General features: G+C 46.4%; 1 protein-coding gene and 1 long non-coding RNA gene across 2 annotated transcripts in view; one reads left to right on the top strand and one right to left on the bottom strand.

Moving 5' to 3' along the window:
• LOC106743467 overlaps nucleotides 1-27,518 on the top strand; it is a 45,429-nt gene that overhangs the window by 3,080 nt on the left and 14,831 nt on the right. The window lies entirely within an intron of this gene.
• Nucleotides 18,527-19,800, bottom strand: LOC106743466 (forkhead box protein D3-like). Its single transcript, XM_014617326.1, has one exon. It carries the CDS (start codon nucleotides 19,691-19,693, stop codon nucleotides 18,527-18,529), a length of 1,167 nt encoding a protein of 388 aa, XP_014472812.1. The 5' UTR covers nucleotides 19,694-19,800.

Below are 27,518 nucleotides of genomic sequence, written 5' to 3'. Positions count from 1 at the left end.
ATGGTTGTAGTCAGCCTCAGCTTCCGAGAGGTATTTTCCAGTCGCGCGAATCGCGCTACCGCTCGGGCACACTTTCGGCGGGAGGGAGGGCGAGGGTGTAAACCCCCTCGTGGCTTTCCATGAAACCGTCGACGTCGCGAGAACGACTGACCCGCGATTAAACGAGAGACACCATTAGCATATCCGAAGAACGAATCGCCTATCGAACCTTTGTTTTCGTTCGTCTTAACTAACATTTTTTTCAATCCCTTTCCCTTTGTTTTTTCGCCAATATCTGCCTTATATTTTTACATTATTTTCTAAATGAAAGTTTAAAAAATCTCAGTTCGCGAGAGCGAAAAAATCGCGAGGAAATTTGTTTTTTTTCCTCGAAGATGTAACTTTGACGTAAATTCGGCATTTTCTATACATATTATGTTCTCTGTAGAATATATTTTCAATAGTTTCGAGTTCGCGGGCGCAAATAGCGACCCGAGAATCCCGCTGCCGTGCGGGAAACGATATCGGTAGGTATAGCGCCGGGAAAACGAGCTATCATCGAGAAAAGCTGGCGCGCCTGAAGCGAGCTACCATCGTCTCGCATGCGATTTTGTAGAATGCTGAGCGCAGTGTGATGCGGAACAGGATGTTGTCAGCTGAAATTAAATTTTCCTCCTAGAGCGGCGGGTCGCTCGGCAACCTGATATTGTGGGCGTTAAGCTGCGTACACATCTACAACGCGCACTGATGATGCTGTTGCGAAACGTTCGGCGACATTCGCATTGTCACAATCTCGGTAACGATCGCGCCAATAAAATAATGATTTATTCGATCTCTAACCGTTAAAAGATTAATATATTAGAGTCATTTAAAAAATGTAAAAGAACGGACGTTGCTTCTACTTATGATATTTTTTTAGATATTACGATATTGCAAAATATTCTCGCGCTGAAACGTTCATCGGACTTTTTGCGAGACTCGATTGTGCTTGATTCTTGCAATTTGTCGCTATCGCGAAGTAGAAAAAGACATTACTACGATGCGTCACTGTGAAGTTCTTCAGTCGCTGTCATCGTGAGAACCTGACACTGCGAAAAACGGGGTCGATTTAAGGTACAGGCTGGTTTGATAGTCCCTCGGATCGTTATATCCGCTGTGTTAGAATAGAAGTACTGTAATGAGGAAAAACTATTGCAAAAGTCTCATACACTAATTTATTATATAACGTTACAGAATGTAAGATGAATTGAAGATGAAGATGAAGATTATAGAAAGACATTCTATAATCATAATTCTTTATTCTGCTATTCTACACTTTACAGCTTTATATGATTTAAAAAATATTCACTTTTGAAAGGCGCCTCACGTTTATATTTTATGTTATCTTTGCATGCTTCTCCGGGATCTGTTTACCCTAAAACAACATTATAATAACATTTGAATCACACTATTCATCGATATTCCGAAGGGAGAGACCGTCTCATGCCATTTCTCTAGAAACCCTATTAATTGTGAATTTTCCAAACTTGTTATCTATTTTTCTAAAAACCTCGTTACCTCCGCAAATATTTTTATCACACTCACCGCGGACTCACGAAAGTAACGTGCCCGTTGGGCACTGAGACATCTCGCTTCGGTCCTGGCGAAAAAAAAGTCGTGACAATGGCGGGACACTCAGTTTTCTTGGACTTTCCCCGCTTGGTTACTCCTGGGGTAGCGGATAAATGGCTACCTCGTTTCCCGTGCACCCTTGAAGTTGATTGTATCAGGGGGCGGGAGGGAAAGAACTGTTGAAAGAGCGGACAAAGGAGCGGGCAAAGAACGCAGGAAGCGGGGAACGGAGCAGATGACATCGCCTTCCGCGAAGCGACGACTATTCAACTTGTTTGCCGTACTGCGAGAGAGTTATTATGAATTGCACTAAATTGATATTTCCCATTGAGCGTGCCGCTCAAATCCTGTTCAACGCGATAATACGGGAATTATTGAACGTGTTAACTGCCGAGAAAACATTCTTCCCTTAACGGCCGAGCAAATACGCGTCTTCGAGAGGGTAGACGGGCACTATTTATTTATATTTATTTATTTGAACGCTGAACGCGCGCGGAGAAATCGAATGACAAATGCGTCCGCTGTAAAATTCGATGCGTCTCCGATGCATGTCCGTTTAATTTCGTGCGCGATAATACGTTTCTACGCGCCGACTCGCGGTAATTTTTCGATTTGACGCACCAAGTGGAATTTTCTGTCTTTAAATTATTCGCTGCCGTACTAAATGTACAAATCTCGCGTTACCTCCGGCATCCGAATTATTTCTCCTCTCGTGCGCGGACGAGGACAAAAGACGAACGGTCTATATTTACAATGCAAGCAGAATCCTGATGCTATAGCGAGCTACAAACTTTTGCAAACTTTCCTCGTGTTATTACGTTTACGTCCACGTCGCCATCGAGAGATTTGAACTCACCGAAATTACAGCAATCGCGAGCTCCTCTCCGAAGGCACCGTTTATTCTCGCGCTATTTACGCAACACCGTGATATTCTTCACGAAGCCAATCGCCGCGCGATAAAGTTACTTGTATCCCGGTCATAAATAAAACACAACGTCCAATTTTTCGGGGCTTCGATATGGAACAAGTGAAATTCAGCGGGCGGATTTTAGGGCTAAACCCGGACGATGAATACGGATGAAAGTATGACAAAGTAACAGTCCCAATTCGCCGCAACGCGTCGCGTCGAGTAAACAGACTCGTATCCTCGGATATCTATGAATTATTCGATATCCTCTCGGATATTTGCGAATTACTCGCAGCGACGGCGCGGCATTGTGATCGCTCGCGGTCGCTCATAAGCTCCCGTCGTCCTCCTGATACCTGGGGATCACTTTGAAATAAATGATTCCCGGCGTTCTCTATGCGACCAACGTCGACACCATTAACGACCCTCTCGCCCACCGAATACCCCACCGCCTACGACCGGCGACGGGGTTGATCGCTATAAATTACGACCGGCAACGGATCGTAAAACTGTGGGGCGCGACGATCGATTTGTTTGCGGGATCGTCGTGCATCACACAGAGTCGAGGGAGATCGGTCCGATTCAGTAGCCGCTTTCATCGGGATCGCAATTATTGCCTCGCGGAGAACGGTTATTAGAAGTAAATAGTCCTATGCGGTAAATGGAAACGGCGGTCCGCTAGTTTCTATTGATGACGCCAATGTCGGGCCATTTTCGAGACTCATGGAGCAATATTGCTGAATATGTTATTCATCGGCTGACGGATGAGAAGGCGAGAGAGAGGAAGGGATATTGGGGGCAAATGACATGTATTTAAGGATTACTCTTGGAAGGATTCATGAAAATTTTATCCGTGTGTTGTTTAGATTTATATATATATATATATTTAGAAACGGATAAACAATCGGTGTGTATCTTTCTATTTACTCTTACTGTAACAATTTTGACTTGCACGTCACATAATTATCTCATGCATGAAATCCATTTTATTCTCTCAAACCTCCATTTTATTATCTCCATGCACGGAAAAAAAATCCTGTTGAGTCAATAGAATTCCCAACAGCACACGTGATTGGAGTAGATATTCTTGATTCAATGACGATGTAATTGAAACTATTGAATTGAACATTGAACTGATACTTTAATTATCGAAGCAATACATAACATGGTAATTTTAATGATATTTGCCACTTAATAAAGATTTATTCCAATCGCGCTGCTGTTGGAAATTTTATCGATTCAACATAATTTTTTTCCGTGTGTGTGCCATTTAGCACTTGAGTGGTTTATGATTGATGTAATTATTGGCACTTTATTGACATTCCATGATTTATTTATGATTGATATATAATCATCGGACATTTTATGGTTAACATTTTATGATTCATTTATGATTGACATAATTATTGGCGCTTTATGATCGACACTTCGTGAAAACTATTTTTTACATTTGAAAAATTCCCGTGGGGATTATATTAATTTAACGTAACGATGCAAAGTTCACCGGTAACACGAAGTATGGTAAAACTGCCGCTCGATCAAAGGGAAATTTCTTTTCACCGCGCTCGCGTAAGGGTTGCGCGAAAGTGCGTGTGATGGAATACATTATGAAAAGTAATAAAACGATTCTCCGGCGTGTTGCAGCACGTGACAGGTCGCGTACGCGCGGGGGGAGAATGCCCTCAGCGTACGAGCGAGCGAACGAACGATAATCTGTCGCGGTAAACGCATCTGTTGTCGCGAGCAGGTGCGGCGTTTCAATTCGCGCCGAAAGTGGATTAAGTGCTGGCCGCGTTTTTGTTGGGTCACGTGCGCCAGTCAAAATAAATCTGTTCTTGTAATCGGATTTGCCGGCCCGGCCCGATAAACTGCCGGCCCGGTTATGAACTTTAAACAGCCGGCCGCGTCACAGTCTCGCCGCATAATTTCGTTCGCAGCCGAAACCGCGTGTCCGTTGCTCCTCCGTTGGACGCTGCAACACGTTCGCGGCGTTCCGCGTTTTTCGTGTCTCGGTATAAACACGTCGACCGAAATTGAGAATTATCATACTCGGCCGCGCGTACACGCCATGTATCGGTGGTTGCGCGCCGAAATAACGTCACTCGTCATCTTTTCACGTTGTCTCGCTGGCGAAATCAATTTCTTCCTGCTTCGTAAAACGATGTCTACAATGAGAATTTAAGGCGTAGGACTTATCGATATAATTGAATTTAATCGATATAATAGTGCTGCCTTAAGCTGTATAAAATTGATCAATCATAATCGTTTATTAGGAAAATAATCAACTGTAGCCGGTCAATTTGCTTACGGCTTGCGTCTTAATCTCGGGGCCAATGCGGCAAAACATATGACCGATAAATTATGATTTCAGAGCAAAGCACATTATTGAAAAACACCATAAGTATCACTAAATATACTTTTAAAGTAAAGAAGTAACTTTAGAAATTTCGATTTTATTAGAAAATGAATAATGAAAACATTTTGCTAGTGTGATACGCAAAGTGCAACAATAAATGAAAGATTATTAGAATGATTTTTAGAAACCTCACCTTGCCGATCGCCGGGCGAGCGAACGAACTGAGGTGACAAGCCTATTTACAATTATAGCGTCCGAGTATCGTAGGCATAAGAATGCAGTCGCTTTGAGCGCGTTTCTCGCCGGTCGAGAAAACAGCCGGTTACATTTTTGCGCCCATCAAGCGAGGGACGAGCGGAACTTTATAAAAATGTTATGAGGAGTCTAATTGGCCAACGTTTAATTACTCCGACTGTACCGCGAGCCGAAGACTCGTGGAGGGTGGAGGGGGGAAGGGGACGCGCGAGGAGATGGCCGACTAATTGCGAAGTTTTCTGCTTCGATTTTCCGGCAGGCTGCACGCGGCGCCATTTCCCGGCCGGTTGTTCGAATTAAACGCGAATGCAGTTTTAAACTGGGGAAGAGCGCCCCGGGGAACACCAAGTATTTTATACGGGATTAAACGCGACAAGCGTACGGTAAAAAGCGACCAAAGAAATCAATAACCTCGCGTTATACGCGCGTTCCGCCGCGCGCTATTTTACTTCGACCTGCGCTCACGCGCGATATCGTAATCGCGGAAAATTTATCCACTCGCTCTCACTCACGCCCTTCCCTCCGTTCCGCCGAACAATTTTACATCTCCGTCGCGGGATTATTTTCCAACGTTGTTTTCCGCGCTTGCGAGCAGCTACCGCCATTGAAATATCGCAACAGTCGTTTCGTGCCGGCGAGACTGTTTGTAAACGGTCGCAGCATAATAACGTGCTTGATCGCATGCTTGCGGCATTGACATCCGTCCGATGCGGAAGACTCGCATTGACCGGAAACGCAAGTACACGCAGAGCATGGTGGTCGATCGGCCGCTCGATAAGCATTCGTTGAACGTTGAACGCAGCCAGCGGACATCGAGCGTCAGTCTAACGGAAATAAGCCCGAATGTCGAAATCTGCTCGATCAGCAGCGCGTTTGACGGCACCCACTCGTCGCATCGTCGGCGGACGTGCCATCGCGATTCCCAAGCACTCGCGAATCGCCAATCGGCGAATCCTTTGATCCACGTGATACCGCGCATAAACAGTTTTATTTCGCGGTCGCGCGCCACATTCCGCAATACTGAGCCCCACGACGATTTTAACGAGAATGATAAACGACTCGTATCGTCTCGCGAAACGCGTTAGCTTTATGGATAAATTGCTCTACAAATGCTTATTGAGGTATCTTCAAATATTCCGTGCAAGCATTCGTAGCGATAACTTTGCTGTACCTTCAGCTATTTCAAATATTTCAACCGATTCGTGATTTTTTAGTGTTCAATTTTTTTATCGCGCCTCGCTTTGAAAAAATATTTTTTTTGCAATAGCTGACTTTGGAAATTATTCCTATAAAATCTATGTGAAATCAGTTTTTTAAGGATTTAACATGGATTAAATTAGCGTTTGATATATCTGATCTGTTTTTCCGAAAATTTCTCCCGTGGTGTGTTGAAATGTGCGATCGATAATCGTTGAACAATGGTAGCCGAAAAATCCGATAAGAGACGAAACGGGGCGTTTTCGTCGATGAAAATGGATTGTGTGCAATTTGATAAAAAAAAAAAAAAAGGTCGCTTGCACGAATCTCATGCGCATAATATCCGGCATGACATATGTGTGTGATTTAATGATATATATTTTTTAATTTAACATGGAACATGTGCGCGAACGCGACGCGGCTTTTGTGCGTTCCGTGCGTATTTGCAATGTATATTTGTTAATTTAATGCAAACAATTTATCGCGGAGTTAAGCAATAATTTTTCACAATTTTAGCGTGGATAATCGAGCGTGCGCTGCCGATGTACGCGTGCAAATTTTAATCATCCAAAAGCTGTGATTGAATTTCACGTTGAATTTAATTCGGCCGGCCATACCGCGACGAATTCTTTTCAGAGAAGAATAATAAAGCAAAATGCAGCCGGGCGTTTTCAATTAATACGAATCGAAATAATAGTAAGCGATCCGGGCAATAAATAAAAATCGGATAAGACGTAATAACGAGGGGATCGCTGTTTTACGAAAAACAAAATTAACTCGTTCTCGTATTTTCGCTGAAAGAGATATGTCATAGATAATAATTACGTCTATATTTGTACATTAAATTCATTTATTCGCATTTACGCAACACAAAATTTCCCGTCGCTTTTGTTTCTTACTCTACGCTCAATTCGCTTGCATTTCAAAATATTTTCCGAGAACGTGACTTCCAATTCAGATGCGCCTAATCCGAACGTGTATATCGGAGTCCACGAAATTTCTCCGTGAAATTCTAATCATCAGCTGTCTCTATTGGGTCATCTTCGAGAGTCGCGCGAGATAGCAGGAGCCGCGGGAAGATCATTCTCCGGCTTTGATTCGGGGCGGAAAATATTACGCTTAAGGCCGCTCGAATTAGCGCACGAAGGGCGGCAATTCCGGGGGGCACGTGGAGCAATAGAATAATCATGCGAGACGTTAACCTGTTAGGCATTAGTGGCGCATGATAGGCGCGCTGCGGGTGGCGTCGGGTAGCGTGGCGTCGGGATGAAACGAGAGTGGCTGCGGGGGTGCGGATGAAATAGATTGAGAGAAGAGACAGAGAGGGAGGGAGAGAGAGAGAAAGCGCGTCTCTCTCTCTCTCTCTCTCTCTCTTTCTCTCTCTTGTCAGGGCTACGGGAGTAAAACAATTACGGCTCCGCGTCGACGTACACTCGACCGAGCACCCCTCGCATCGTGTTCACCAGCCCCGCACTGTAGGGGCGTTCTTCGGCCTTTGGCGACGCGCACGAATCACCGCTGCAAGCCCGCTCCGACGCACATTTGCGCTGAAGCCTCGTCGAAAATCTCGGCGTGCGTTGTTCTGCTCGAATTACAGGTATCGAGATCGGTAAAGCCCGTTTCAGGCGATCTGCAATTTAGGGAGGAGAGGGGGAAGAGGGGGCTCTACCTATCTTTCTTCGCGTTGCGTTGAAAGTGATCCGAGGAAGTACTCGAAGAATCCGTAAGCATGGCCATACCTCGGAAGAAGGTATACCGTGGAAGAGGCGGTAATTAATAGTAATGTGATCTTTTGCAACTTCCGCTGTGCTCCTGGCGGTTTCCGTTAAAATCCCGCGTTTCGCCGGACTAACTAAGAGGAGCGACGCCGAAGAATTAAGCTCGCGGGACCCGCGGGCTGTGTAACTCGTCCGAATTATTACGGGGACCGAGAAGTTTAAATCGTCGTTCCCGTCGGGCTCGTCTCCAGCTTTCCCGCCGTCTGATCCCCCACGGCTCGCTCGCCGACAAATTTAAATCTCGCTAAGCCCGGCCATTAGTACGAAGTGCAAACAGCAAACAGTGCATTAAACTGCGCGTCCATATGCACACGCGTGCGTGTCCTTAAACGCGAAGCCAAGTGTCTGTTCCCACGGGGATTTCGCGAGCGACCTTATACGTACTGTGTGCGTGCGTGCGTATGTGCGTGCGTGGGTCTGCTCATTCGTTTCGGCCTGTTTACGCGCGCTTATCCGGACAAGCGAAGCTGCTCGTCCGAGTGTGTGATATTTCGGATGGCCCGCACCTCCTGGCGGTTATTCCGCTGATAAAATGAAATTTGTAAATACGCGGTCGCGCGCATAGATCGTGATCGTCGAGATTCAAAATTCCCTCGTTCCCATAATTCCGCACTTGTCACGGGACTTTGAGCTGAGTAGTTATTGCATTATATCAAATCACATTGTGTTACACACGGCTATGTTGAGAATTCGACACAAAACTTTTAACAAGGGCCGATTTTAACATAAAAACAAAATATTTTTTACTGTGTAAGATAATTCCAAAGATGTTCGCTTTTCCGAGAATTGCGATATAACAAGCATCAAGCAAAGGGTTTAAAAAAAATATCGGATAGTATAGTTATAAATATTATCCAGAAATGCGAAAAATATAATATGCATATAAAAAGTAAATAAAGTTTCTTTTGATACGATCTTCGATGTCTGGGTATTAATGAAACTCAAGGTTTTGATCGTGAGAAGTCATTATCCACCCTCGATCGTGCTTCACCAAATTTTCTTTCGCCGTTCAAATCGCCAGAATGATATCCTTGACGTGTTTTTCAATAACGAAGAAACAATAGAACCGAATGTCGATCCACTATATTCGCTAGTGTCTTAACCGCGTATGTACATCGGCATATTTGATATATTCGTACACTTTTATTCTATCCGCACGAAAACCACTTCGATATTGGCGGAAAAGCGGCCAAAAGTTTTGAGACACATGCCTGAACTTTCCCAAGGAAGCTATACATTATAAATATCGTACTCCTTTCCCCAGCACATGTTTCCCATTCCGTCTTGCGGGCCGACGAATCTTTTCCAATCATCCCAAAAAATTATCCTTCTGTGGAAACTTTTTCGCAAAATAAATTCATGCTAATTTTCATACATCTGTTTTATGCTTCCAATGCACTTTTAAGCGCCATAAATAATATATGGACCCTCTAAAATACACATGTCAATACTAATTCGCCACGCATAATTCTCCCCGGTTATGAGACATTTCTCGACATTTTTGTTACCAAAAAATAGACTTTAAGTTGTCTCAGGAATTTGTCATTGAAAAACAATATCATGTAACGTTTCACAGTTGAGGAATTTATTTCCACAAACTGTTTTAAATTTATATTATTAGAAGATGGATTTAAGATAGTTTGTAAGTAGAATATTTAATCATACGAAGAAACACAAAATTAGATTATAGACGTGTGTTGCGATATCACATAATTAAAGTTGATAACGACGATAAGGGAAGATTAAACGGAAGTTCTCTCCGTGCTCGAATGAAATTTCTCGGTTCTTTGTCGTCGGCAACGACGAGGCGGCGAAGAAGCCGGGAAGAAATCAATGCCGAAGGATAACACGCGTCCTTGCTCAGGGACGAGCAGTCTCCCGGACCGCTCTCGAGACCTCGGCCATGCGAAAACTTTGTCCAAGAATCTAATATCATCCTTGGCTCGCACACACATTCTCAGAATTCCATAGTACGTCAGGACACGACGGCAGCACGATGTCCTTCTTATGTAGGAGAGCGCGACAGGATTTCACCCCTTAATCACTTCAAGGTCTCTGTAATTTCGCGTCGAGCAAACGTTTATAATACTCCCGTTGTATCTGAATACGGCGAGATAAATATTCGAATGACTACAGCGCTTCTCTGCCACAAAGTTCTAGAAACAATCATGATTCGTGTATTTTCGCACGCGTGTCTAATTGTCGACTCAAATAATCTCGATAATTCTCTCGAAATATTTTCCTTTTGTAACACAGCTGTGCAAAATAGATCGGTAATTTGATGTAACTGCGAAACTCGAAAATAATTTCACTTTTCTTTCGATTATATTTGCACCAAGAATCGCGCGATTTTCATCCCTCTTTCGCGCGGACCATCAGTTCCGCGTATCTCCGATCCGGCATTTTCGGGACCAGTTTACCGAAGATGCTCGCCGCGATTCGCAGTTGTGGAGAACCATCGACCCTTGTTTCCCTCTTCTCCACCGAAATTCTCGCAACGTAGCCATGCGGAAGCCTCTAAAGCGCAGACCTAATACGATCCACGGGACGCGCGTACATACGCGCATACACACGCAGGACGTAGAAACCGTCCGTATACACATTCCAAGGATACATCAGGCGCAAGATGAGTCCTGCGACTTTCGCGCAGACAGGCAACGCGGAGGATCACGTAGAAGAGAAGAGGACCCGCGGGGCGGGAGGGGGTTAGTCAGAGGACAACGCGGGCAGAACGAGGGGGAGAGGAGAAGGAAGAAGAAGAGGTGGAGGACGAGGAGGAAGAGAGAGCGAGAGAGTGAGAGAGAGGCTTGCAGGAGCGACGGGGAAGGGCGGGTTGCTATCTTAGCCACCACAAAGCAGTGATAACATTTTCCCTCCCGGACAGAAGCCTAGCCACCCTTCTCGTCGCTCCCAGGTCGATATCCGGATAACGCCGGTTGCCCCGGGTAACCGGAAGGCCACGCCCGCGCCTCTGAAACATGGCCGCCGCCGCCGTAGCGCTTCCGGTTACGCGACAGGGTGAGAGAGAGATAGAGAGAAAGAGCGGAGGGTGAACGGAGTGCTCACACCCGGTTCCTCTCGCATCGGGCGGGAGTAGGAAAAGAGAAGGTTGTTGGAGGAAGAGGGGCGGGAGGATAAAACGCGAGAGGCTCGAATTATCATAATATTGGTCATTGCCTGCTGCCTCTCTCTTCTCTGGCCGGGAAGCGAAGTAGCTGAATACCAGACCTCTCCCTTATGTGTACACCGTCCGCGTCCCGGCGACTTATTACCACACCACTACCTGCGTATCGTACGCGCGTGTCCATCGCGCTAACACTCTCCTCGCTTCACATTACCCCCGACGACGAAGGAAGTCGCCGTCGTGACTCTCCAGCGCGCGTAATTGCTAAGTTTCCGCAGCAAAATCGAGCGTGGATGAGATCCAGTACGTTTCTTTGGAGCTTCGCCGTCCCGCTAACCTGCACTGAGGACTCAACAACGTACGAGTAGTTGGGGGTTGTCGGGCATCTTCGCGCGACTTTGTAATAGTCGCATTTATTTCGTTCTCGTTGTGCGTCTTTTACATATCCAACAACGTCGTATCTTTGGAATAATGAATAACGTATTGCTGTTACGTTTTGTTTGCACAGACTTCACTCTTCTGTAATTAGGGAAGACTTGCCTAAATCGTACTTTATTTTTTTTTCTGCAATTATTAAATATAAGCGCAATCCAGTGGTAAATATATTAAATAAATGAGAGCACGAGAAATATAATCGAAATTCTTGAACGTATTACATTGTATTTTCTGTGTGTGAAATAAAGACTTTAAAAATACCTTTAGTACGATTTAGAGACAACTTTTCCCTAATTAGGACAAGACAATAAAACCGACTTCGTTTCTCGACGCAATGTGCTATTTCTCGTCGCGAAAAGATTTCTGTTTAACCTTAGCTCACCACATTCCAGTTCAGTGAACCGCTGAACATTTTCCGATTTTCTAATTTCTTTTGCTAATCACACAACATACTATTTTTTCCTTAACGTATCAGACGTCTGTTACAACGAACGAAAATTACTTTTTTTTTAATCGCATTAGCGAAACTATTTGAGGATTTTTTTTCGAAGATATTTTTTTCTCATAATAAGTTTGAATCCAAATCATTTTTTTAACCTAATATCATAAACATTTAGATTCTGCATTTCTAATTTCTGTGTTACAAGTTTGAAGAAATTAATTCGAATGAAAATGATAGAGCGACGCAGCGAGCGTCAAGTTGTCTGACAGACCAAAATATGGCAAATTGAAAACTTAAATAGGATTAATTGAGCATTTATATATTTTAGTCAGTTAGATAATAAATATCGTAGGGAGTCAGACAGACTCACGTTGTTACTGAGAACAATTTGAAATCTTCGTGCGAAATCTCCCACAAGATGCGAACGAAAGCACAAGCCGAGCTCCCCCTCCCCTCCTGACTGATCCTGCGCGGGCGATGTAGCCGGGTCGAAAATATTTCCGCATTTCACAGATCACGCTCGGCGAATCAGAGGGTTCCCTTTCGCATAATGAAGTTCGTTCCCATCGCTTCTAATTGTCAACCACCGGCACGTTATTTACCCCCTAAGCGAGGAGTTATGAAAAGAGGAGAGGCGGGGGAAGGGGGCGCGAGAAACTCGCCCGCTTCCTCCCTCGGCCTTTGGCACGGGCGCGCTTGTATCCGCGGTGACAATGCAAACCGAAACAAACACTTAGCGGCACGTGAGCGGCACGTGGCCGCTAGGATATATTACATTCCGAATGCACACACACTTGACGGACGATTAAAGGGGTGTTGCACGCGCGAAGAACCACGATCGTGACGATGATATACGGCCCGCCGACGTTTCACCCCGTCTACTTTACTTACCCGTACTCGTTATACGAGCTTACGTATTATCCGGATGGTTTGTAGAATCCGCCTGCACGGTATCTTTGCTCTGTGCCATCCCTGAGGATGCTGAGCGAGACGGTGCGGCCATAGAAAATTCGCCGTGTGGAATCCCCGGCTGATTCTTCGCTTCATTATCTTACGATCGTCTGGATTAAGCGACAACGACAACGAATCCGCGATAACGTTAAGATGGCCGTAAATGATCGTTGGCGTTATAGACGGATCGTTGTTTGATGAAGTGCGAAATTAATTCTTGGCGAACTTATTGGCAAGCGTTTATCTACAACCTACCTTTAGTGTTGACCTACCTTCGAATTTCCTCTTTCCTCGACCCTGGATGCCTTATTGCACGCACGATTAATTTGTCGGCCGCGATACAGCGTTTACTCTCGTGCAACGCGTTTGAGATAATGTAATAATAGTTGCTTTTGTAAACTGCGATATCTTCGTATATTCGGAGCACGCGTGCACACCGTCGTAAATCTTAGTGACGTCAACGGTTTCGTGGTAAATTTTTCAGTGAAACTGATGCGTTTGCGTCGCAAAATTATTACGCCATGCGTATCAGCTTCCAGAGAGAGAGAGAGAGAGAAAGAGAGAACGCAAACAAAGAATTAAGGTAACGGTCCTATTTAAGGGTCGAATCCCAATTTTGAGTCAATTTTAGTTCATTAATTTATTAGAAACATAATTTATTAGAAACATAATGAAAACACGGAAAAATATTTTTTATTTTCTTTAGTTCATTTTTTTATAATAAATATATTCTAAAGTTACATTCAGAAACATTGTAGATATTAGAAAAAAATGTAAAATATAATTTAATCTATTGCATATTATAATAAATAAAATTATACAAAATTTGTATTTAAAAAAAAATCTTATATATACCTTATATGCATTTTTTTCTTGATCCAGAATTAGATATTGTATAATTTGTATAGAGATGCGACATAATTTACTGACCTATAATTAGGACTTACGCATTAATATTTCTAATTATTATTTTTTTATTTAGAATCGGTTAACTTGGAATTATATAATTTTATTTAAAAATTATAATGTTTATTGTTGTCATTGGTATTTATTGTTAACATTTTTAGTTCTTTTTAATATTAGACCATAGAATTTTTGTAAATAAATGAAAGTTATTCTAACTCTGGTAATTTCATTTTTCGTGAAAGAAAAGAAAAGACAAATAGGACCAATATCGCGCGTATCTTGCTACAAATTTACGATGAATTTGATTGACTGTCGGACGAGAACGATATAGGCGGGAAAAAATTATAGCAGCTCTTCGGAAATTCTCTATTTAGCAGCGAATTAGCGTGTTTATCGATCTTATCATACGGCAGATCTAATGTTGATCCAAGACTCTCGCGCGAAGGAAAATCTTCTCACCGACGCCTCTCGACGGTGATTGATTACGTAACGCTCTTTGCCACAATTCCCATTTCAACGATTCCAGCGATAACAGCGCAAAGTTGATTTCGTTAACAGCAGAAAAGAAGATAACGCTCATGTAGAGATTCGTGAGCCTTGACAAAGTATTTGCTTTTTGCAACACGTGTAATTACTCCATCAGCCTCGTTTCAGCGTCTATTCGCGTGCAGCGAACGTAAGACGGTGCAATAATAGTTACTTTTGCAAACCGCGTTGTCATCGCTTCTCGACGCTCTTACGTCGTCATACATTTTCCTTTCCCGTGCTTTTCTCGCAGAAAGAGGAAAACAAAGACGAACAGACAGATAAATAGATAGATAGACGAGGGAGAGGGACAGCTACAGAGGGTGAAGGAGAGAAACACAGAGATTAGAAGAAGCGCGTTTTAACGCGATGCTCGAATTGCCGTGCGAGATGCGGCGGCCGTTATCTTCGTCACGATCGAGGAATGTAATATCGTCACCCCAAGCGACAAGAGTTGCCTTCGTATCGCCGTTTAGAATACCGTCGGGGGGACACGGAACGAGGATTAAACTGCAATGAAAATCCACTCATTCTCCTCCGGCCCGCCACCGCCGTCGCCGCCGCCTCCTCTATCCTCTACTCTCTTTCCTCCTCTTCTCTTCTCCTCTCTTTTCTTCCCCACTTCGCATTGTCATCGCCGAGAAGCGGGTAAACAAGATATTGCTTTGTACTACGCTCTTCGTCACTCACTTCCGCGCCGTTTTTACCGTATCCGCCTCTCCCACGTCTTTCCCTTACCGCCTTATTTCGCACACCGCATCCTTCCTTGGACGTGCGCGAATTGCTTCTCGGACGATCGACGGATTCGTCCAGCGCGTTTGCTCGACCTGAATTATTTCTTCTCGCTTTAATCGTTGTGAATTATTATCGAGATTACTTCCGTCAGTTTGTCTTTCGCCGGTCAGGAGGAAGAAAACGACGGAGAAGGGAAGAATAATCACGTCTGTACTTAACGATACTTTATTGTTTTTATCATTACACATTATTATAAATCTATCATCTTGACACATACAATACTTACTAAGATCTACAGACGATTTTTAACGATAGGTTGTGTGTGTGTATGTGTGTGTGTACCATTACCGCAGCCTATAACTAAACATATATCCATCTTGGCTTCTCGCTGCTTACTCTTAGCAGAGGAACAAAGTGAAGGACCGCGGTGTCTCTCTTGTGCAACGATTAAAAATATAAGGGATTAGTAAAATATATTGTGTACATGTGTGTGTTTGTAAATGTGTATTACGTATGTGTATGTGTATATCGCCGTGTTAAAATTCACTAAATACTCGCGCATTACGGGATCTCCACATTTCGAGTACATTGTCCATCCCGATGTAGAAATAGGCGTGTTTATCCATATTGAAGTAATCCGGATTCGACGAGTTTCAATTTCGCCGTTAAATGTAAATTACATCATGCATTAATTTCAACTTTGAAACGTGTTGCATAAGCCCGCCTAATTGATTTACGCGTCGTTAATTTAATTTCGTACAATGTCGCCTCGTGATACAAGCGTGATATAAGCGTCAAGTTAGTGTACCGATCGATCTTGCGCTCTTCGGCAATTCCTGTTTCTTTTTGTGCAGATTACGCGGCCTCGACAAATTTTTAATTTATCGGTGAAATTCTCGGCCCTCTCCGACGTACAAATTCCATTAGTTTGTAGCAAAACTTCATCTTTCGGCAGATTTAATTTTCCAAACTTTAAAACCGAGTCTCTCTCTTTCCTTTTTTTTTTTTTAATTAATCGGGATTTTTTCTGGTTTCACACTTTGGATTATACCTTTTCGCAAAAGGCGCAATTACTGTCCCCGGAAAATTAAAGCTGTCTTATTCGTTCGTTCGTAGTTCAAGTTGCAAAAATTCCAAGGGTAGACTCGCATTAGGAGATCACGCGACTTGCCAATTTATCGCGCACGGTGCAAAATTCGACAGGTTGAAAGCATCTTCTTTCGAGATCGTCGCGCTTCTCCGACGGCGGTCGCATTGTCGCGAGAGACAGAGAATGCGTCTTAAACTGTAAAATACGATATAGGTATTCACAATTACATACGGATCGCGTTACTTCGATGTATGTACACCAAACGTCTACTTGACCGCTTACGGCTAAATGGAGTGGGAGAGCGCGGGGCGGCTTTACATTAAATCCGCCGGAGAAAAGTGCCCCCCTCCCTCTGCTATATAACAGAGTGCTGCGCATATATTTGTTCGGGACGCGTATTTACAATGCCGATATTAATCGGCCGTGTGGTGGAAAGCGGCCGTCTATTCGTCTAACCGAACGGATTCGGGCAAAGAAAGTGAAACGGCGAAAACGGAGGGAACGCGGCCAACACATTCGTACGACGAAACTTTGCTCGCAAAAGGATCGCTCGACGAGTGGAAGTATATTACTGTTTCATTTCCTTGGTCAGCCGGTGTAGCAAAACAAAGCAATTTTACGGTGTGCGACGCGACGTTACGTAACACCACGATGTAATAGTCCGGGAATGACGATGCCGTTAACATTAAGTTAGAATTCCGAGAATAGACTCGCGATCAATCGTAACTAATTTATTAGGATAATGAACGGACTGTCAACTCCGAATAAACTATCAATCCCCTGCAAACATCGTTATTATCAAACAAGTGTATTTGTCGAGCGATGATGTCGAACGAATTGTTGTAATAAGGTTAACAAAAATTCAAGTTTCCTGAAAATTCTTAGTTTTCCAAAAAACGAGTCAGGCTCTTAATGTTCCTAATATTTAGTACATAGTAAAATATTAAATAATTTACTTCCACCGGTCGTTTTAAGAAGCGCCGCGACACTTCAAATAAAACGCTACACGCTATTGCACTACGCCTTTTTACAGTGATTCACCGACACATATATATATATATATGTGTGTGTCAGGTTGCACTATTATCCTCGATATACATCTCATTAAGTTGATACGTCTCTTTATAGTTCCTGCGACTCATCTTGATGATTATTCGGTAGGAAACGATCACCTGGAATCTTATGCCAGATCTGACTCGATTATGTACGATTTGTGTCTCGTCTTACCGAATGAAAACTAGGTAACACAGATAATGCCAGAACTTCGATTTCGCGTACGTTCTTCTTATCGGCCGCTATCGCTGAACATTTTACCATGAAAGTGCACCGCTAATACGTGCAGAGCGAGCATCTCGCAGAGTTCACGGAAACCTACATCGAACTTTTGTTCAAGACGCGAATATAACAATCGCATGCGGATAAATTCTGTCCAAATGATGCAAAGATATTTACAATGCAACGTTTCGGAGTAAACATAATTGTTATTTCTCGACAATACATCCGGAACAAAATTTTGATTTTATTTCTGTTTTATTTTTATATTTCTTATTCGGCGAAAATTTTTTGACGCATTCTTTCGACTCTTTAGAATATTGCAGATTTGAATAAATCATTACCAGCGAAGAAGAAAAAGTGTGTCTGAAATTTGCCGAGTGTACTTAGTTGCGGTATCAAAATCTCGAATTCATTTGGACAGCACTTATCGGAAGGTGAATGACAAGTGAGATCAATCGCCGTCACCTTCGGTGTGAATCAGTCATCGCGGTGCGATTACCTCAAACTCTCTTGGGAATCGTTAAAGCGTCTCTTCGAAGTACTCCGTGCGGAATGTCTGATCAGCGACGCACGATCCACCAACGTGATCTCCATACAATCACCGTACGATAACGCGGTATAGTTCAATGTTCACGTTACAATGCGATCACTCTTTTTTCCGACGAGGGAACTCCGTGTCTACTCTTTTCGGCAGATCTATCTCAAAGATGAAGTTGCTGAGCCCGAACTCGCGTCGGCCAAACGACGAGTCCGCTCAGCAGCAGCAGCAATACTAGATTTTCCCCTCGGACGCGGACGCGTTTGACGTGTCCACGATTAGTTACGCTCTCGTTGAACTCCAGAAGCGACGAGTGTTCCGATCATTTCGTAGAATTTGACAACGTGGAATGACGATCGGATTCCCGCCTCCGGAAGTAATGGGTAGCGCCTCGACGGCTGGAAGAGAACGTCGGCAAGCTCCTAGACGAGCGGCGAGAACGCGGACGCCTGGCTTCTGATCTCTCTGTGCTCCGACGGGCTGAGATCCAGCAACGCGCCGCAGTTCTGGTCGCTGGCCGCTTGCTTGCCGATGAGCGCGTCTATGCTGAAGTTCCGCTTCTTGTCGACGCTCGTGTGGCTGGCTGGTATCGTCGTGACCCTCGCGGGGGCCGGGTCGATCTGTCTGATCGGGGGCGCCGTGATGGGCACCGGTTTGTAGAGCGGCGGCGGCGGCTCCAAGAAGCCGCCGAGCTTCAATGCCTCCAATGTAGACGGCGAGAAGTCCAGCAGCGGTAGACCAGGCGGAGGCGACAGGTAAGCGGCTCCGGGATAGGCCAAAGCACCCGGATGACCGCCTCCGCCGCCTGGACAGGGGCCCCGATCGCCGCAGATGGCGAAGGTGGCCATGATCGCTCGGTCCCGCAGGACGTAATGCGGCGGCGGCCTCTTGTACCTCTTCCTGCGTCTCAGAAAGCTACCGTTGTCGAACATGTCCTCCGCGAGGGGGTCCAGGGTCCAGTAGTTGCCCTTGCCGGGGTTGCCGGGCTCGCGGGGGATCTTGATGAAGCAGTCGTTTAGCGACAGGTTGTGCCTGATGGAGTTCTGCCAGGCGGGGAATTTGTCGTGGTAATAGGGGAAGCGCGACATGATGAACTCGCAGATGCCGCTCAGCGTGAGCTTCTTCTGCGGCGATTGCAGGATTGCCATCGTGATCAGCGCAATGTACGAGTACGGCGGTTTGATCAAGGACGACGACATTTTGTCCGAGCCGTATCCGGAGGGTTGAGCGGAACCGCTGGATTTCTGCTGACTCGACGCCGACATCATCGAGTACGTCTTCTTGGAGCGTCCGCTACCGCCACCGCCGCCGCCTCGACTTCTCGCCGGCGTCGGCGTCGGGGTCGGCGTCGGTACCGGGGAGCTCGGTATCACCGGGCTCGACGACGACTGCGACGGCGACAGATCGTTCTTGTCGAGACTCACCGGGTCCACGATCATGCTGCTGCTGTCGGAGTCCCGGTCGCTGTCCGCGCAGCCGTCGCACGACAGGTTCGACATCATCATCGCACGTGGCTCCATCGTGATCGCCTCATGAGCGTAAGGGCCCGAGATGCTGTCTATTTCACCGACGGCCCCGTGACCGAACATTTCAGACTACCGCTCCTTCTCATCCTCCGTCAAGTGTCGTTTTTCTCCTAACGAGAACCCCGAATTCTAATTATCGGCGTGCATCCTTTCCGTGGAAAACACTTTTCCGTGAAGATTAATCTGTATCTTAGATCAATCGCTGCGAGTGGTCCCGTCAAAGTTTTCACTCGCGAAGCATTTTCACCCGATAAAAATTATACGAATTTTATCAATTCTCGGCCAACGTAGTTTCTGGGAACAAATTCTGCCTGTTAACACATAGATAACATATATCTGATACGTTAAGCCTCCACGAGGTCTCTTCGGTATAAACAATCGCCGTTCCCGGAACGCTATCGAAGGTCTCACTATGAGGTACAAACTTCGATCTCCCCTTCCTGGATAAGAACTGTCCTCACGAGCGGTAAAAATATGTTCTACGAATCATTCGCTGCCGGGAAGTACACGCGAGTAACTTCTGTTCCGGTGTGCTTCGGCGCAGCGACTGTCACACATCTATTCTATCCGCTTGACAAGCGTGCTATCTTACGCTAATAGTTTGTTTCCACAACGATAACGGGATTTTTCTCTCGTTTTCCCCTGCTTCTTCGTCGTGCACCAACTCGCGATCTCAAACTGCGTCGCACGCGTCAGTCCCGCGCACCGTCAAGGATGTTTCTCGCGGTTCGTCTACGAGGACACGTTCCATCGTTCCACCTTCTTCCATCGACGTTCTTCTAACCGGAACCCGACGGACCTTTCCAAGCGGATCTCGCTATCACGAGATCGACTGACTTTTCCCTTCTTTCAGAAACAGACACTCGATGAGCAGCTTTTAACCCGGACTAAATTAATCCGCCGAGTTCGCCTCGGTATCTTCTCCTGCCAACTCACTCGCTACAAAATAATCTCACACGACCGGTTCTCTTCGTCGGAGGGAACGGACCCTCCACGATCTCGACTTCGATGAAATTGTTCTTCAGGGCTCGACTTCGGTGGTTTACATCGAAACTCCGTGTACGAATCATCCGCGACGTCCTCGTGAGGCTTCGCGAGCCTTTCTCGCTCTTGAACTTGGCGAACGGAGAACGCGGTAGTTTTCGAGGTTAAGACGATCAGCACGGGGACGTTGCGAGCCCGCAGACGACGACGGCGAAGGGTGAACGCGATCGCGAGCGTAGGATCGTCTACAGGGTGAGATCGAGGCTCGGATTGATTCGACGTGGCCGCTCCGGTCCTACGTGGGCGGACCAATGGGCGGGCGCTTCAACCCCCACGTTCTCGCACCCCGTTAGACGAAGCCACCCCACCGTCGCCGAGCTCGGACCGACGCGTTTCCACCCTGGCTGGCGAGGGTGGAGGAGCGGCTACGTGGTGACGAGGAGAAAGCCCCGGAGGGGGTTAGGACGGGAGTTAGGAAAATAGCGGGATAGTTAAAGGGACTTTCGAGGCGGGGGCCCGGGGCTTGGGAGGGCGAAATTGTAACACTCCGGGGGCTGATTTGCTTTGAGCGGCGGGATGAAGGTGGAGGAGCGCGAGCCGCGAGCGCGGATCTGCGAGCGATCGCGAGCGAGCGAACGTTCGCCGACGACGCGACCTTCGTGCGAGCGATCGCTCGCGGATACCAATTTTGCGACGAGGTCGCGTTCCTCTTTTTCTCTTCTTTTTATTTCTCTCTCTCTCTCTCTTGCTCTCCTCCCCCCTCTTTTTGTTGCAAACGCCGCAACCAGAAAATGTTTTCCACGTTCGATATGATCATTAAACGCGAACCCCGCGTATCAACGCATACATTTTATGAAGTGTCAGAAAGAACGACGTTGCCCGAATCCGTTGGTACTTGATTGCCGTAGAGATTGCAGTTAAATCAAGGCTCAAGAGAGATGTCAGATATAAACAACGCCCAAATATTTTCGAATATGTCGCGTCCGCCCTCACATGGTATTATTCTCTTTGTCCGCTCAACTCGACGCTACTTTTCTACTTCGAATAACTTGATTTATGAGCGTACTCTTGTACCTTCGATCGTTTAAGTTCGAAGGCTACCCCTTGACCTCAAATATCAAAGTCGACTGTAATTCTTTATGGAGTAATTCGTCGTTAAAATTAAAATTGCGACGACTGTAAAACGGTACGGTTATTCTCAACTCACCTCCGAGACCAAACATCGCGACAGCAGCGAGATGCGTGCATCTCCGCCTTTTTTATTGATAATCTGTAAAAAGCAACTCGACGCGACGCTGCGCAAAGGTTAAGGATATAACTAAGCGCCATTATCGCGTCGCATTTTCATCGTGGGAGCGCTGCAACCAACGACTAGATCCGTAGAATCGCCAACAGAGCGAGACGAGCTGCACGCATCACAAGTTAACTTCCCTGAGGCGGCTCAAATAGAATCTGTATTACGCCATAGCGGTACATAGAGAGAGAGAGGGACAGAGAGAGGGAAGGAGGGTGAGAGCGAGCGGCAGAGAGATGAGGGGGAGGGAGCAAAAGCGAGATCACGCGAGGGGTGAGAGACGAACGCGAGGAGCACGCGAATGTACATTGGGCGTCATAAATGCCTCAACATTTGCTAAACAGGCTCTAATCGAACCCGCCTCATCGTGTATAAATATCGATGCAGCCGACACGTGTCAAAGTCAGTCGGCTGTTGCTCAGTTTTGATTATTTCTCTTCACGTACATCGCACGTGTATAGTATCGTGAAGATGTTGCATGAATCACGAATAAATATCTGATGATGCGTCAAAGAAGAATTCATCCGATCAATTATAGAAGCCACGTGGGTACGAAGTTAAGGTTGCCACTAAATTATCTGAGCTCTTCGTTTTAATTTAATATTCGAGTCACTTCGACGCATCCTCTCCCGAGTACGTTCCCGCATTCGCGACGCCCAGTGTACCAGCGAGAGAGCAAGAGAAGCAGAGACGGGGCGTCCGCTGTGAGGGACGGAAACGGCAGAACCGCGATATATAGACGCGGATGCGAGTCTACCTGGGCGCACTATCGGTTCACAGAACCGAGCCGAGAGCGAATATTGTGTTTACCTGTACGCATGGCTTTGCGGTGCCAATAATCTGGTATTATTGCACTTACTCCACGTACGAGCGAAACTCTTCGGCAACTACAGCGCCCGCCGCGCTCTCACACGCTTCCGCTTCTTTGTCGCGCTCTTCGCGCGTCGGATTTCAATATCGCTCGTGCTAATGTTAATGTCGCATATTGTGCCGTTGTATCTCTGAAAACCTACAATGCGAGATGCGCGAGCGAAGATTATTATTATTATTATTCAAGAGTATCGCAGTATCCATTCGAACACTTCACTTCCGATCGCTTATAATTCGCGAGCTGACTTGACGCCTCGACGTTCTGGAACAACGACGCATTTCGCGAATCGAAAAAATCAGCGAAAGGAGAAAACGGAAGAAAAATTTGGCTGCATTAACCAAAACAACCAGATGCGTTTTGGTCGAAGGAAACAAAATTTCTGGTCTTTGATGACCCAAATGTAATTCTTATAACCAGAAATTAGGTTTCCTTCAGCCAAAACGTAGTTGTTCCATTTCTAATTAACGCAACCAAACTTTCTTCCCGTGGAACATATTGCGGAATCTCCGGAATCGCGAACGCCAACAACGTTCCAACGTGGTCAACGTTGAAACCATTTTTTATTTTTAGCAGATTTATTTATTTTTTCGGAGTAACAATCACGTCTTACAGCGCAAAAGAAATGAAGTCGTTCACACGGCGCGGCAGTAAAAATATTTTCAGGCGGTTCCGCCGGCGTCCTCTTTCTTTCGCGCGCGAATATCGACGGAAAGGTGTCGGAAGAGCTCCGCCTTTCCGTCTCCCTTGCCGATTCAGCGATTACCGCCTTAATCTCAAGTTCTGGTTAGGTTAAGACCGACGGCAGAATGGGAAGGGGGAGGCGCGGAGCCGGTATAGAACTCTTCGAGGTTCGCCATTCACTTCGCGGCGGATTGCGGATTCCGAGAGTTCCACCATTCGATTCGATTGCTTCTTACCCTGGACTCTCGCCGTTCCTCGTATTTACCTCCTGATTTCTTCCCCTCCCCTCTCGCCCTCTCTCACCCGTACTACCCTCGGACGAAATCTTGTGGAAATTCCAGAGCGAACCGCGATCGGGTGTCGACTTTATACTCGCGGCTACGAAACTACGAACAGCGGAGGAAACTCGTTCGTCGGTTTACTGCTGTTAGACTCGACAGATCGCTGATTCGATTTGGCCAATTTTCGTGGGAACCGATCGAACCGCTTAATATAAAAGCTCGACACCGAAGCGCGATACCCACACACACAGTTTCTACTCCGCAGTGAAATACGAGCTCTTCAGAGATACTCGCGCCTTTCGCGCATCGCAAAGAGACTCGCGGATTTAAGGAAGCGCTGACGCATCTTACATACATACCGACCTAAAATTCTCGATTTCTCTCTCCGTCTCTCTTTCGCGAGAGAGCGACGCGTCGAGAAATCGAGCGCAGCCGCAGCCAGCCGCCGCTTTGCGGTGACCCCAGTATGACGCGGAGCAGCACAAAGCCCACAAAGGGATTTTGAAAGAGAAGAAGAAGAAGAGAGGACGCGAAGTCGCTAAGAATCGTGGAGGAGCGCGAGCGGCGAAAGAGCGAGTGTTTACCGGCGGAAAGGGACCGCACTGCGATGCGGATAATTCGTCGTCGTCGTCGGCCCTTCTCACGAAAAGCCGGCGAGATTATACCGCCATCTTGGATGTTGGTAAATATCCCGTGTCGAAAGAGCCTCCAGTCGGTCGAGGGATCCAGGCGTGGGCGGAGAAGTAAGCCGCCGCTACTACTAGCCGCTCGTTGTCGAAGAGACGGTGGTGGTGACGATGATGTTAGTAGTGGTTGTCGTCGTCTTCGTCGTCCCGAGGGTGTAGGAGGTGCCGTGCAAGGAAATCGAAAGCGCCGGGGAGGGGGAAAACAAGGTGGGGGTAGTGCGGAAAGGTAAAGAAGTGCGAAGAGGTCTTGGCGGCACAAGGCGAATATCCCCCGCTACAAAGAATACTGTCGGCTTTGCACCTTTTCCAAGACGTCGTTTTCCCGCTTCGTCGTGGATTCCCCCTTCCCTTTCCTCCTCCTCCTTCTACTGCTACTTTCCTTAGTCGAGAGCCTCGGCCGTACCCCGTCCGCCACCGTCCGTCTCCACTTTTGTCCACCCATCCCCGCTCGTCGTTTTGCCGCACCGCGTCGAGAGAGAACAGCCATTTACCTATGCGGTGCAGAGACGGTAAACCGGAGATTCGCCTTGTCGCGGCCGAATCGTCCGCATGACGCATCGTGGCCGTTTGTATACGACCACTTGCCGGTTTTCGGCTCGTAACGCCGGTGTACTGACGCGAGCGTTAACGACAATAGAGCGGCGACACTCGACCGGCCTCGTCTCGATCGATTTCGAATTATTCGGACGAAGAAATTTAGTTCGCTACACCGGCAAGAAGAGGTACACGGATAGTTATCGAGTTATTACGCGGCTCACCCCGTATATTGTCTCATTCGATTTCGCGCAGATTGAAGAAAGACGGGCGGCAGGGGTCCGGAGAGGAACCCCCTCGACGGCCCGATTGCGGTGAAGCCGCGATCCGAATCTGAAATTCAATTCAATGCAAATTTGCCGGCGGGGAGCACACTTACGGCCTATCCGGCGAACGAGATCGAGGATTCGTTGCTCGGGACGCGGTAAACACTCGACGCTTTTGCGAGACTTATGAAATATTGATGGACACATCGTTGGCGCGCGACGCTAACGATGCCATCGTCATTATGTAAGTGGGAAATACTTGACGGACGAATTACCAGCGATCGCAGCTTTTTCACGGGGACACTCCATTACCGCGCCTCTCGTTGCGAAACGCCGCGTCGCACGATTCGCCGGTTATCTCTGATGAATGAATAATAAACGAAAGTTCGTGAAAATACCGAACGATTGTTCTCAAGATTTATTATGATAAACCTCTCGCAGTCTTTTGAATTAATCATTATTCGGGAAAATCGCGATTTATCATTGATGTATGTCGTAGAAATTAATCTGCGAGCACCGATGATAGCAATTTTTTTCGAAACTGCAAATTTGTCGATTTTAATTAGAAATGTAGAAATGTAGAGATTTCCAAATTTCGTATTGACAAGTTAGTCGATTGCGCTCGCATGTATCACTTCATGTATCAGTATTGCAGTTATCAGTCACAAACTATCTTTTTCCCGGGATTTAAACTACCGCAGGTTCCACGGTTGTTCAGCCGGCGTTTGCGAGCTTTCCCAGCTAAAGCAGCTCGTCCGAATTCCGTGAAATCGGATTCCAAGATCACGCTGTGTCTTCGCGAGTCACCCGGTAAAACGTATCGCGTTCTAACGAAATAAAACGCCGGCGGGTATCGCAAAAGCGTTCGCGGACGCGCACGGCACTCGAGCAAAAAGGGGGCATGCTCTCTCGAGCACGTGGGGAGAGTAGACGGGCCAACGATCCCAATTACAAACATTTCTCGTGGCTTTTCAGAGTTGCATTTGGCCGAGGAGGGCGCGCCGCCGTCGGGGTGCATTTTATAGCTTCCGCCTCCGCGCCCGGCCGGCCGCCGAAAGTACTTTTCGTTTTCGAGTATGTACGAGCACATGCGGGTTGATCTTCTCTTCTTCAGCCCCGCGATTCTGCAGCTTTCCGCCCCCTGTGCGTCACCTTACGCGCAAAAGCGTCGCGTTTTGCGCTCTGTTCACTTCGCTTCACTAACACCGCGTACGACGAGATCGTTTTGGAATTATTCGTTTCGGTTAACATTATCCACATCTTGAGGGCAACACCGCGAACCTGACGTTACTTTTACGATACATTCGGACGTTTCCGACTTTTCGTAACTAGTTTACATCACCACGAAATACGCAGTTAATATATATTTGATTTATTACTTTCGTTTTTACGAGGGATTTTAATTTCCGTAGTGACCAGCACCGCCGTAAAAAGATTGTCCTCAGAAGTCCAAAGTTCGCTCTTTTCTCCACGAAATCTAATCAGTCATCCGACGATGGCTGCAAAAGCACGCAAAACAAATCATTTATTTTAGGATATACAACATAGCAATTGTTTTCGTGATCTTGGAGAGCATTGAATTTTTGTACCTTTACCGCATGTTGAAATTCACGATGGAACGTCGAGAGAGGGGGTGAGAAGCGCGAGAAATACGTAGAACGAGGGAGAAAGAGAGACGAGGGTGAGACTAGCACGGTAAGGCAGGGCGGGGGTGATAATTTGTTAGCGTGCGCGCACCCCAAATGCGCGAAATCCCGTCGAAGTGCGGCTCGTGGGGCGCATTGTTTCCTTGTTTGCCAGGTGTTTCAAGCACCGTGGCCGAGTGGAGGCCGCGCCATTGTTGCGAGAAGTCGTGCCAGCCGTTCTCGACAAAGCAGGCGATCTAATGCTCTTTTATTGTGCATTGTGCGCTGCCGAATCAAGAAACGGGGTGGCGGTACACGCGCGGGAGGGATCTGCCGTTCGAAGATCCGTCGACGACGTCGATAACGATGTCGCCACCTGATCGACGCCTGTCAACGCCTGTATTATCTGTCAGTTTGTTTTCATCGGTCGCGAAGAGAAAGAAGGACCTCGCGAGAAAACGAGACGCGCACGTCTGTAAGGAATTGCAAAATGCTACCATATGACAGAGCCCTCTGCGGGCTCTCTGAAATGATTTTAATCTTTAATTTTATTAATTTTTAACTTTTCCGACGAGAGAGATAAAATATTTCTGTGATGAAAATAATAAATAAACAGATAACCGAATTTTGACAAATAATCTGAGATTGTGCACATTCCTTGTTGCG

This window comes from Dinoponera quadriceps, unplaced genomic scaffold (assembly GCF_001313825.1).
Source record: "Dinoponera quadriceps isolate SergipeBrazil2010 unplaced genomic scaffold, ASM131382v1 scaffold1069, whole genome shotgun sequence".
Lineage (NCBI taxonomy): Eukaryota > Metazoa > Arthropoda > Insecta > Hymenoptera > Formicidae > Dinoponera > Dinoponera quadriceps.
This window is presented reverse-complemented; position numbering and strand designations above follow the sequence as displayed.